The sequence below is a fragment of the Sorghum bicolor genome, chromosome 1 (assembly GCF_000003195.3).
Source record: "Sorghum bicolor cultivar BTx623 chromosome 1, Sorghum_bicolor_NCBIv3, whole genome shotgun sequence".
Lineage (NCBI taxonomy): Eukaryota > Viridiplantae > Streptophyta > Magnoliopsida > Poales > Poaceae > Sorghum > Sorghum bicolor.
This window is the reverse complement of record NC_012870.2, coordinates 80,422,171-80,434,253: the sequence shown is the minus strand read 5'-3', so window position 1 is coordinate 80,434,253 and position 12,083 is coordinate 80,422,171. Positions and strand designations below refer to the sequence as shown.

General features: G+C 54.2%; 1 protein-coding gene across 1 annotated transcript; it reads right to left on the bottom strand.

The window, feature by feature from the left end:
* On the bottom strand, nt 9,124–10,256 carry LOC8059531 (14 kDa proline-rich protein DC2.15). Its single transcript, XM_002465990.2, has one exon. The coding sequence runs from the start codon at nt 9,860–9,862 to the stop codon at nt 9,410–9,412; it is 453 nt and encodes a 150-aa protein (XP_002466035.1). The 5' UTR covers nt 9,863–10,256; the 3' UTR covers nt 9,124–9,409.

Here is a 12,083-nt window from a genome sequence, read left to right as displayed (position 1 = left end):
TTGAGTTAGCTTTTCCTGACTTCCTGTTTCTTGTTCTGTTTTTTCGATCAGATTTGGAGAGGAAGGTGGTCGAGGCGGCCTCTGCCGCCGAGGCTTCAGACCGCTCGGCTCTTGAAGTCGTGGTCACCTCGGCGTGTGGGGGGCTCGGGGTATCAGCGTCGGGGTCGTCGCTGCGGAGTCGGGTCGAAGCCCTTTACTCCCGGGCCGGGGAGAGGATGAAGGAGGCACTCCACGCCGGGGTGAAGAAAGCCCTGGCGGTGGTGAGCTCTCACTATGCCGGTATTGATTTGCCGGCAGTTTGTGAGGGCTACGTCCTCCCGGATGATGAGGCTGAGGCCCAGGAGGAGGTGCAGAGGCTTGAAGACGCCGTGGCTGTCCCCGGAGATGCCTTGGCCACCTTCTTCGACGACGAGGTGGAGCTTCCGCCCCTTGGGGCTCTAGGACCTGAGTAGACAGGGCAGCAGGACCCTTAGGTTTCTTTTCTTTTTGTGGGTGTTGAGGCTGGTGGGCCTTGTAACATATATATATATAATGTTAATGTTGAATGTAAATATAACTGCTCTTTTTGAGCATTTTCCCTAAGTATCTTATTTCCTTTCTCTTTATAACGATCCGACCTCGGCAGCGCGGGGTCGGGTGAGCTACTTAGAGTTATCGCGCAGGCCGGAGTCCCCAAGCCTAAGTTCTTTTCCTTTTTCCTTAGTAACTCTTGGAAGCCCGAATTCGTTCCCGAATCTAAGGTGAGTTGAGGCGGTCTTTGCTCGTGAGCGCAGATCCTTCCTCGGGCTCATGCCTTAAGATTTAGGGGACGGATTTTCGGTTTCTTGAGTCTTTTTAGGAAGGAGGAGGAAGACCTTGGGTCGGGGTTTTTTTTTTAACTTGTGCGAAAAAAGAAAAAGATTCGGAGTCGACATAGGGGGTTCCCCCCATGTAGCCCCCGAGGGAGGTTCGGACTCTGCTCGGCAGGTCCGAGGCTCTCTGATAATTTAAACTTTGATTTATTCCTTGGAGGCAATGGATGAACAAAGAAACTTTTACAAGGCTCTAAGGGAAAAAGCGACGTAGCTATTCTATGTTCCATGCGTTTTTGAAGACCTCCCCTGCTTCATTGGCGAGCTTGTAGGTGCCTGGTCGGAGAACCTCGGCGATGACGAAAGGTCCTTCCCAGGGGGGTGTGAGCTTGTGACGACCCTTGTTGCTCTGTCTGAGCCTCAGCACCAAGTCGCCGACTTGAAAGGCTCGGCCTCGGATTCGTCGTGCGTGGTATCGGCGGAGGGCCTGCTGGTATTTGGCGGAGTGTAGGAGGGCTACGTCCCTGGCTTCATCCAGCTGGTCCAACACGTCTTCTTGGAACGTCTTGCCGCTATTTTCGTCGTAGGCTTGCACTCTCGGGGACCCGTACTCTAGATCAGTGGGGAGGATGGCTTCCGACCCGTAGATCATGAAGAACGGGGTGAAGCCTGTGGCTCGGCTTCGGGAGGTTCTCAGGCTCCAGAGCACGGCTGGTAGCTCCTTGAGCCACCTTTTTCCAAACTTGTTCAGTCGGTTGAAAATCCTGGGCTTCAAACCCTGGAGGATCATGCCGTTGGCACGCTCCACCTGACCGTTGGTCTTGGGGTGAGCCACCGCCGCCCAGTCCACACGTATGTGGTGTCTGTCGCAGAACTGCAAGAACTTTCGCCCGGTGAACTGTGTGCCGTTGTCGGTGATTATGGAGTTCGGTACTCCAAATCGATGGATGATGTCTGTGAAGAACAACACGGCTTGCTCGGCCTTGATCCTTGTAATGGGTCGGACTTCGATCCACTTAGAGAACTTGTCGATTGCGACAAGCAAGTGGGTGAAGCCCCCAGGCGCTTTCTGCAGAGGCCCGACCAGGTCGAGGCCCCAGACAGCGAAAGGCCAGGTGATGGGGATCGTTTGCAGGGCCTGAGCGGGTAGATGTGTTTGCCGAGCGTAGAACTGGCATCCCTTACAGGTCCTGACGATCTCTGTGGCGTCGGCTACGGCGGTGGGCCAGTAGAAGCCTTGTCGGAAGGCATTTCCTACCAGCGTCCGAGGCGCGGCGTGATGGCCACAAGCCCCCGAGTGAATGTCTTGTAAGATCTTGACCCCCTCTTGACGCGGGATGCACCGCATGAGGACGCCCGAGGGGCTTCGCTTGTACATCTCCCCATCGAGGAGGACAAAGGTCTTAGCACGACGTGCCACACGCCTTGCTTCAGCCTGGTCCATGGGCAAAGTGTCGTCGACCAGGCGTTGAAGTAAAGGGTAGCGCCAGTCGGGCGAGTCGTCAGGCGCAGGTGGTTCTGGCTCGATGTCCATGACACCCTGCTCTGGGGCGGCGGTATCTTTGGGGTCGGAACTTTGTTCGCTTGGGGGTTTATCCGACCCCACGTCGTCCCTGCAGTTGATGGAGGGTTTGTAGAGGTCGCTGACGAAAACATCCGGGGGGACCGTGGCCCGCTCGGATGCCATTTTGGCGAGCGTGTCGGCGGCCTCATTATACTTTCTTAACACGTGGTTAAGTTCGAGGCCGTCGAACTTTTCTTCCAGGCGTCGGACCGCTTTGCAGTACGCGTCCATCTTGGGGTCGTGGCAGCTAGACTCTTTCATGACTTGATCGATGATGAGTCTGGAATCGCCTCGGGCGTCGAGCCGTTTGATCCCAAGGTCGATCGTGATGTGGAGACCGTTAACCAGGGCCTCGTACTCTGCTGCATTGTTTGAAGCAGGGAAATGGAGTCGGATCGCGTATCGCATCCTTACCTCGAGGGGTGAGATGAAGACGAGGCCCGCACCGGCCCCGGTTTTCATCAAAGACCCGTTGAAGTACATAGTCCAGCACTCGTGCTGGATTTGAGGTGGTGGGAGCTGAGTCCCGATCCATTCTGCCACGAAATCCGCCAGTACTTGGGACTTTATGGCCTTTCGAGGCTCATAAGTGATTCCATCGCCCATGAGCTCTATGGCCCATTTAGCAATCCTTCCGTTGGCCTCTCAGTTCTGAATCACTTCTCCCAGAGGGAAAGATGAGACCACTGAGATCGGGTGAGATTCGAAGTAATGGCGGAGCTTGCGTCGGGCCAACACCACTGCGTAGAGCAGTTTTTGAATCTGGGGGTATCGGGTCTTTGTGTCGGAGAGCACTTCACTGATGAAGTACACCGGCCTTTGGACTGGCAGGGCATGCCCTTCTTCCTTCCTCTCGACCACGATTGTTGCGCTGGCCACTTGATCAGTGGCTGCGACGTAGAGAAGAAGTGGCTCCCCCTCGGCGGGGGGCACCAGGATGGGAGGGTTGGTGAGCAGAGCCTTGAGCTTGTCAAGGGCTTCCTGGGCCTCGGGGGTCTAGGAAAAGTGCTCGGATTTCCTAAGTAACCTATACAGAGGTAGCCCTTTTTCCCCGAGGCGAGAAATGAAACGGCTTAGGGAAGCTAGACATCTCATTACCCTCTGTACTCCCTTTAGGCTACGAATGGGGCCCATATTTGCGATGGCTGAGACCTTTTCTGGGTTGGCCTCGATCCCCCGCTCAGACACAATAAATCCAAGGAGCATGCCTCGGGGGACCCCAAAAACGCACTTTTCGGGGTTGAGTCTGATCCCTTTCGCCCTAAGGTATCGGAATGTTTCTTCCAGGTCGGCGACCAGGCCGCTCGCTTTCCTGGACTTGACGACGATGTCGTCTACGTAAGCCTCTACCGTTTTGCCTATAAGGTTCCCAAAAACCTGGAGCATACATCTTTGATATGTAGCTCCCGCGTTTTTGACGCCGAACGGCATGGTTACGTAACAATACATTCCGAAAGGGGTGATGAACGAAGTCGCGAGCTGGTCGGACTCTTTCATCTTGATTTGGTGGTAGCCGGAGTAAGCATCAAGGAAAGACAAAATTTCACATCCCGCGGTGGAGTCAACTATCTGATCAATGCGAGGCAAAGGAAAAGGATTCTTTGGACATGCTTTATTTAAACCAGTGTAGTCTACACACATCCTCCACTTCCCATTTTTCTTTTTAACTAGCACGGGGTTGGCTAACCACTCGGGATGGAATACCTCCTTGATGAATCCGGCCGCCAGCAGCTTGTGGATCTCCTCCCCGATGGCCCGGCGCTTCTCCTCGTCGAATCGGCGCAGGCGTTGCTTTACGGGTTTGGAGCCGGCTCGGATGTCCAAGGAGTGCTCGGCGACCTCCCTCGGTATGCCAGGCATGTCCGAGGGACTCCACGCAAATATATCGGCGTTTGCGCGGAGAAAGTCGACGAGCACCACTTTCTATTTGGGGTCGAGGCTGGAGCTAATCCTCAACGCCTTGCCTTCAGAGGTCCCGGGGTTGAGGAAAACCAGCTTGGTCTCCTCTGCCGGCTCGAAGCTCCCGGCATGACGCTTGGGGTCGGGGACGTCCTGGTCGCAGTCACCGAGGCCGGTAAGAATGGCCAGAGACTCTGCCAGAGCCTCAGCCTGCTCGACGCACTCGACGTCGCATTGGTAGGCATGCTGACTGGTCGTGCTGACGGTGATGATGCCCTTTGGTCGTGGCATCTTGAGTTTGAGATAGGTGTAGTTGGGGACGGCTATGAACTTGGCGTAGCATGGTCGCCCCAGGATCGCGTGGTAGGTTCCTGGGAACCCGACCACATCGAAAGTGAGGAACTCCCGTCTAAAGTTACCGGGGGTCCCGAAGCAGACGGGCAGATCGATCTGTCCGAGGGGGTGGGCGCGATGTCCAGGCACCACTCCATGGAATGGCGCTGTATCGTTCCTTAGCCGAGACTTGCTGATCCCCATGAGGGCCAGAGTCTCGGCATAGAGGATGTTGAGGCCGCTGCCTCCGTCCATCAGCACCTTAGTGAGACGGGTCTCGGCGATGATGGGGTCGACGATCAGAGGATAGCTCCCGGGATTGGGGATCCGATCCGGGTGATCCTGTCTGTCGAACGTGATCGTGCTCTCGGACCATTTGAGGTACGAGGGCGTGGCCGTGCTGACTGCGCAGACTTCTCGGAGTTCGCGCTTCCTCTGACTCGCAGTGAGGCGAGCCGCTCGTCCCCAAAGATCAGAAGGCAGTTCTTGATCTTGGGGAAAACTTCCCCCTCGGGGTCGTCGTCCTTGGGAGGTTCTTCGGCACTCTCCTTGGTGATGATGTCGGTATAGTACCGACGGAGGACGGTGCACTCCTCGAGGGTGTGCTTGGTTGGTCCCCTGTGATAGGGGCATGGCTTCTTCAACATTTCGTCGAAGAGACCGGGGCCAGCAGGAGCCCGCTTGGGGTTCTTGCGATCTGCCGCGGCGACCAGGTTGTCGTCCGACTGACCCTGCCGCCCCTTGCGGCCCTTCTTCTTCTTCTTGGGGTCGCGTGATCCCGAGGCTTCGGTAGCCTCGGCCTTTTGTTTCCCCTTGGCTGTGCTGTCGGAGAAAATGGCGCCAACTGCCTCTTTGCCTGAGGCAAAGTTGGTGGCGATGTCGAGAAGCTGGCTCGTGCTTGTGGGGGTCCTGCGTCCGAGCTCGTGTACCAACTCCTTGCAGGTGGTACCGGAAATGAAGGCTCCGATCACGTCGGAGTCCGTGATGTTGGGGAGCTCGGTGCATTGTTTGGAGAATCGCCTAATGAAGTCTCGAAGAGACTCGTCAGGCTTCTACCGGCAGCTCCTGAGGTCCCAAGAGTTCCCAGGGCGCACGTATGTGCCCTGGAAGTTCCCGACAAAGATCCTGACTAGGTCAGCCCAGTCGTGGATCATGCGTTCAGGGAGGTGCTCGAGCCATGCCCTGGCCGTATCGGCCAGGTGGAGTGGAAGGTTGCGGATGATGAGCAGGTCGTCATCCGCGCCACCTAGCTGGCATGCCAGGCGGTAGTCCGCCAGCCAGAGCTCAGGGTTAGTTTCCCCTGAGTACTTGGTGAGGTTGGCGGGCTGTCGGAATCGCGCCGGGAACTTGGCCCTGCGTATGGCCTCGCTAAAGACGCGGGGACCCGGAGGCTCTGGTAACGTGCTTCGGTCGTGATCGGGGTCGTACCTCCCGCCTCGGCGCGGTCGGTAACGTCGGGACTCGGCCTCGTCCCTGTCACGTCGCCTTGCCTCGAGGGTGGCCCGTACGTCCGCGCCTGCTCCGACGCGCTCGTGTACCGACGGGGCCTTGTCGCCCCTTTGGGGGTCAGGGGGCGGCGGACCCTGTACTGTTGGTGCCTTGTTCGGAGGGGGTCGGTCTCCACGACGTCTTGTGCTATGGGATTGTGAGGCAGAACTTTCCGCGTTCTGCACCACAGCCTGCTCCAGGAGGCCACGTAACCCCTGGCGCACTCTTCTTCCCTCAGGGGTTGATGGCTTGGGCATCGCCCTGAGGAGGAGCGCAGCGGCCATCACGTTCTGGCTGGCCGTGCTGAAGACTGGGGCGTCTCCCCCTTGGTCCTCGACAATGCGACGGTTGACATCACGGGCGCGACGTCTGGCTTCACCCCCGTCTCCGCGGCCGGACGGCTCTCGGACCAGGGCCTCGCGGAGTTGGCGGAGGCGTGTGCGTTCTTCTTCGAGCCTGGCCTCCAGCTCATCGAGCTGTGCGAGGTCAGGGTGGTGTCCCCCAGCGGGGGCAGATGCTACCCCACGGGCTCCGGGATTGGTTCCGGGAGTAGGGTTGGGAGGTGGAGTGGCATTCTCTTGCCTAGAGGGCCCTGCGTCTCCCTGGGCGTTATGCGACGTGCCTCCGACTTCCAAGTTGAAGCACTCTCGCGACGGGTCGTAGCTTCCGTCATCGGAGTCGGAGTAGCCGAAACAGTAGTTGCTAGCTTCGAGGAAACGCATGAAAGTCTCCGGGTCGCCACATCCGGAGAAATCAGCGTCAGCCCACTCGTCGTCGCCCGAGGTGGGATCCTCAGGGTATGTCGAAACGGGCGGCGTAGAGATGAGGTCCAGAGTAGACCTCAAGTGGTGCCCTGGAAGTTCCGCGTACGCACTTAGTGAAGTGCTCACGGAAGAGGCGTAGGTGGCGGCAGCATTCCTTAGCCCAAAAGGTAACTTAGGAGGTGCCGCTGGTGCTCCTTCACCCGTAAGCGGAGGAGGACGGGACGTTGAGGCCCCTTTGTCCCCCTTGCGGGGGACGGGCGCGGGCCGTGCCTTCCCCTTTGACCAGGGTGGAACGGGAGACCGCGATGATCCTCTGTTGGTCTTGGGACCGGGGTTTGAAGCCCCGCGAGCCCTTCCTCTAGCGCCTGTCGGGCCGGAGGAACGGGCGACCTGGTGAGGAATATGCGGGGGGAGGACCGGACGGGTCCTAGCCTCAGAGGTAGGGTCGGAGATCCTGGATCTCTGACGCCCCCTCCGTGAGCCCCCCGCATGGTGTCCCGAACGTCTCCCACGCACTGACCGTGGTGGGATCGGCTCGGGGCTAGGCTCGACGTCGTTACGTGGCGGGAGGAGGACCATGTCGTAGCCGGAACCGAGGGACATGAATTCTAAACTCCCAAACATCATGATGGTGCCGCGACGGAGCGGGTGAAATCCGCCTGCCATCCAAACCTCCCCAGTGGGGACTGGCAAGCGTCACGCAGAAGGCCCCTACCTGGCGCGCCAACTGTCGGCATCTAGACTCGCGGTCTAAGCACTAACAAGTATAAGTCTGCGTGACTGACCAAGCTTGGATGGTGATGCAAGTGAGACACAGAGGGTTTATACTGGTTCGGGCCAAGGATGCCCTACGTCCAGTGTGGCGGTGGATTCTGTATAACCTTGCACCCAAAGGTGCTTGCAGTAGGGGGTACAAGCTGGTTGCGAGAGAGGGCTTAGTCCCAGGTCTCGGCTTGGTGTGGACAGAGTGCGGGCTGTTGCTCTGTGAAAGAGTGTTGTGTGCGTGTGTGTTTTTCTGAACTTGTCTCCTCCCTTTTTAGTTGTGAACCCTGGCTCCCATTTTATAGTCCCAAGGGAAGGCCAGGTATTTACATGAGTAGATTTCTTTTATTGAAGGGTGAAAACACAGTCCCGACCCTGTTGAGGCTGGTCCATCTCGTTCTTGAGGGATGGTTGACAGCATGGCTGCTCCTGTAGAGGGTTACCGAACCCTGTAGGGGTCGCGGGGGTCGGATCGCCGGTACTGCTGCATATCCTGTCAACAGTGGGAAATGACCACAAACAGTGGTGCTGATTTGCCTCACCCATTCCCTTTCTCCTGTGCGGTAGTGTGCTACAGTGAACAGGGGTAGGGGTGTATAGTGACAGAGGTAAGGCCACAGTGACCGGGGTGGTTGAAACAGTCGTCGCCTTGCCCTGCCGCGTTATGGGGGCCGTCGCGTCCGTCATGTCGGGGGAAGTCTTGTTACCCAGGTGGAGTGGGGTCCGGCGCCCGTGCCTAGACGGGGTCGGGCGAAACGGAGCTTGCATCCGAGACCCTAGGGGGTCGGGCGAGTCGGAACTGGCGTCCGAGGCCCTGAGGGGTCGGGCGAGTCGGAACTTACGTCCGAGGCCCTGAGGGGTCGGGCGAGTCGGAGCTTACGTCCGAGGCCCTGAGGGGTCGAGCGAGTCGGAGCTTACGTCCGAGGCCCTGAGGGGTCGGGCGAGTCAGAACTTACGTCCGAGGCCCTGAGGGGTCGGGCGAGTCGGAACTTACGTCCGAGGCCCTGATGATTGTGGTTAGTACGTTCCTTTGCGTTTTTTATTGCTCTGATTTGGGTATCCCTTATTATGGTACCCAACATCATGCTATTCTACACCGAACTGTTATACTGAGCAAAATTCAGTATCGTTCAGTATTCGTGTTTCACTATTGTTCAGTATTTTATGGTTCTAGGTGTAGTACTAGATAATACTGAATGCTCTTCAGTACTTCTCAATATTCTTTCTGCTTAGTTTTGATTTACGGTGTAGAATAATATTCTACACCTAGGGTGTAGAATAGCGTTGCCGTGTGTGTATATTATATATAAGCTAGTGATCAAATTAAACCTCTTAACTGTCCTTGTGTGGTAGCATGCAAATAAAGAACAGCACCTTTTTTTTGGTAACCTGAAATATTTTTTGATTTTTTTTTGAAAAATGTAACCTGAATTATATGTTAAAGTTTAATTAGCAGCGGTCTAAGATAGTTATAGCAAAACCATCACTAGATTAAACTTATGCAGTCAACAAATAATATATATGTCCGACAAATCTTTCAAGTTCCATTTAAATTACCAAGAAAATATAAACTAGTACATTCTTATTGTACGTTGACGGACCATGCATTTCTTCCTTTTACACCCAATTTGTATTGTCACGCAATTATATATATGTAATGTAATGCAAGTGAGGAAGAGTAAAAAAAGAGAAGGCAGGCAACAACGTAATATAACGAACAATAATGCGCGCGTTACAAAAACGTACATCCGGAAGAAGATAGAATCACAGTGACATGAATGCATGACAATATATAATGGTTTATATAATTAGGCGCAGACGAAGCCCTCGGGGACGCTCTTGCCGCAGTAGTTAAGGAGCAAGGTGAGCTTGACGGGGACGTCGAGGTTGATGCCGAGCACGTTGGCCTTGAGCGCGGTGCAGAGGCAGACGGCGGCCTCCAGGTCGGCGAGCCCGTCCAGCAGCGGGCAGCACGAGTCGGTGGGCACCTTGCCGATGGAGACCTTGACGAGGCCCAGCACGTTGGCGCACACGCCCAGCTTCAGCGCGTTCTTGGGGCACTTACCGGAGCTGGACGGCGGCGGAGGGCACGGCGTGCCGCCGCTGCTGGGCGGCGGTGGAGGAGGAGATGATGGTGGTGTCGGGCAGCTGCCGCACGCCGCGACCTCGCTGCTGCCGACGACCACCAACATCAGGACCAGCAGGGAAGCAGCAGCCGGCCGGAAGCTCATCATCGTCGTCGTCACTGATGAGGCCGCCATTGCTGCCTAGCTACTTATTGTGTACTAGTGTAGTGGGTACTACGTACGTACAGGATCGGAAGCAGAGCTAGAGCTATACAGTATATATTAAGTAGGAAGAAGAAGAAGGATGATCAAGTTTAGGGCTGTTGACACCGTGTGGTATGTACGTACCTAAGGTAGAGCCTCGCCTGGGTTTATATATAGCTAGTAGCTAGCTTAGCTTAGGCCTGCTACATAACATATATACCAGCTGGGCTTTAGCTCTAGCTGCTCATGCATGAGTGGTAAGAGCCTCCTAGCTAGCTTGTCCTTGAAGAGCTGAGCTGAGCTGGCACACACAACACAACATACTACACTCGAGTCGAGTGCCCCATGCTACACTGTACGTTAGTATGTTGGAAGCTAGCTTGTGATGGTCATCAGATAATCGAACAGAACCTGTATACATATATGTGGCTCACATTGCATTGCATCCGCCCATCTGCCTCGTTCGTCGTCCATTGACCCCCATGAAAAATATCTTACCCGCCGGATCGGCCTGATGAGTCCATTTCCTCTACGTTGTCCTCTCAATCTATGCAAGTATGTGTATGCACATTATTGCATATTTTTGTACGTTGTCCTCCCAAACTTAATTACTTAGGCCTTGTTTAGTTCCCACTTAAAAAATGTTTACCCCATCCTATCAAATGTTTGAACATGTACATGAAACATTATATATATAGAAAAAATAACTAATTATTATTGTTTGTATGCATTTTGCGAGAAGAATATTTTGAGTCTAATTACTCCATAAGTAAATACTAATTGCTATAGTTATACATGTGCTACAGTAGTTCAAAAACTTTTTAGAATGCGAACTAAATAGGTCCTTAAATAATATATACTATGCAAGAATATACAAAGGAGGAGATATGATTTTAGCCGGCCAGTACTGAAGAGACGTACGAGTGAGGCCTTGTTTACATCTAACTTTTTTTAAAATTTTAATACCGTAGCAATTTTGTTTATATTTAGTAATTATTGTCCAACCATGAATTAACTAGACTCAAAAGATTCATCTCACAAATTACAGTTAAACTGAGCAATTAGTTATTTTTTAATCTTTATTTAATACTATACTAGCAAAACATGCCCGTGCGTTGCAACGGGGTATAGAATTTATTATTTGATAATTGTACACTTTTTGTAAAATTTAAGTGAGTTTAGTCCAACCTTGAATCAAATAAATATAACCCCACCAAAACAAACAAAACTACCAAACTAATATCGGAAATCACCTTGAGAAGAAATAGAAAAAAATGACGTCCCATAAAAAAAAATCAGAAATCTTCATATACAGTGGAGGGAAAAGAGTAAAAAATGATATACAAATATGTATAGAAATTAAAAGGGGAAAAATATTACGTAAAGAAAGCATAAAAGCATCACATGAGGGAACAAATCCATTAAACAGCACGTCAGATCAGTCCACTTTTATTGTCGCTCAGTGCAATCCAAAGCAAAACCAGCGGCGCAGTTAGTGACAAAAGCCACAGCCACAACCGCCACATAATAATACAATTAATAGGTAACAGTTCTCAACATCCTTTCATCACAGCATTTGTTCGAGACATACATGAACAAAGCATATGTAATTCCGTATGATTAAGAGGAAGTACCTTGTGGCCAGCATTGATGCACCACAAGAGAAGGAACAGCCGATGAGAGGGCGATCATCTCCAATCTCGCTACACTCTAGGACAAACTCCCCAGCTTGCTTCACGACGAGTTCGGCCTCCGCCTATAGGTCTTCATCGGAATCCTCGTGGCAGTGCTTGGCCATCTCAATCCTGGCCTTGGCACGGGGCAGCGAGTACTGTGCAATGTCGACACGCGCCTTGAGAAGCTCCTGCGTGCCCTTGGTGAAGAAGGGGTACTGAATCTGCTCCTCCTTGCCGGTGCATGCAGCGTGGTCGTCCTCCTGCGCGCGGAGGAGACGGTCGACCTAGCCATCGGCCTCGAGCCGGACCATGAGGGCTCGGAGGCGGTCGTGGCGCTCCATTTCACGCTCGTCGAGGCGGCAGAGGCAGGCCCACACGGCCATGGCGTAGGCGCGGCGCTGCTAGAGGAGCTCCTGCACTGATTGCTCGTGACGCTCCCACGCGGCACGGTGGTCGTCGGAGACCTCGTAGTCGGCCTCGCCTCCGCCCTTGACGGAGGAAGTGGCGGCGGCGGGACGGAGATGGGAGCGATTGGC

Bases quoted from the DNA above. Each gene is read 5' to 3' on its own strand.
- LOC8059531 (XM_002465990.2), bottom strand. From the start codon at position 9,862: ATGGCGGCCTCATCAGTGACGACGACGATGATGAGCTTCCGGCCGGCT.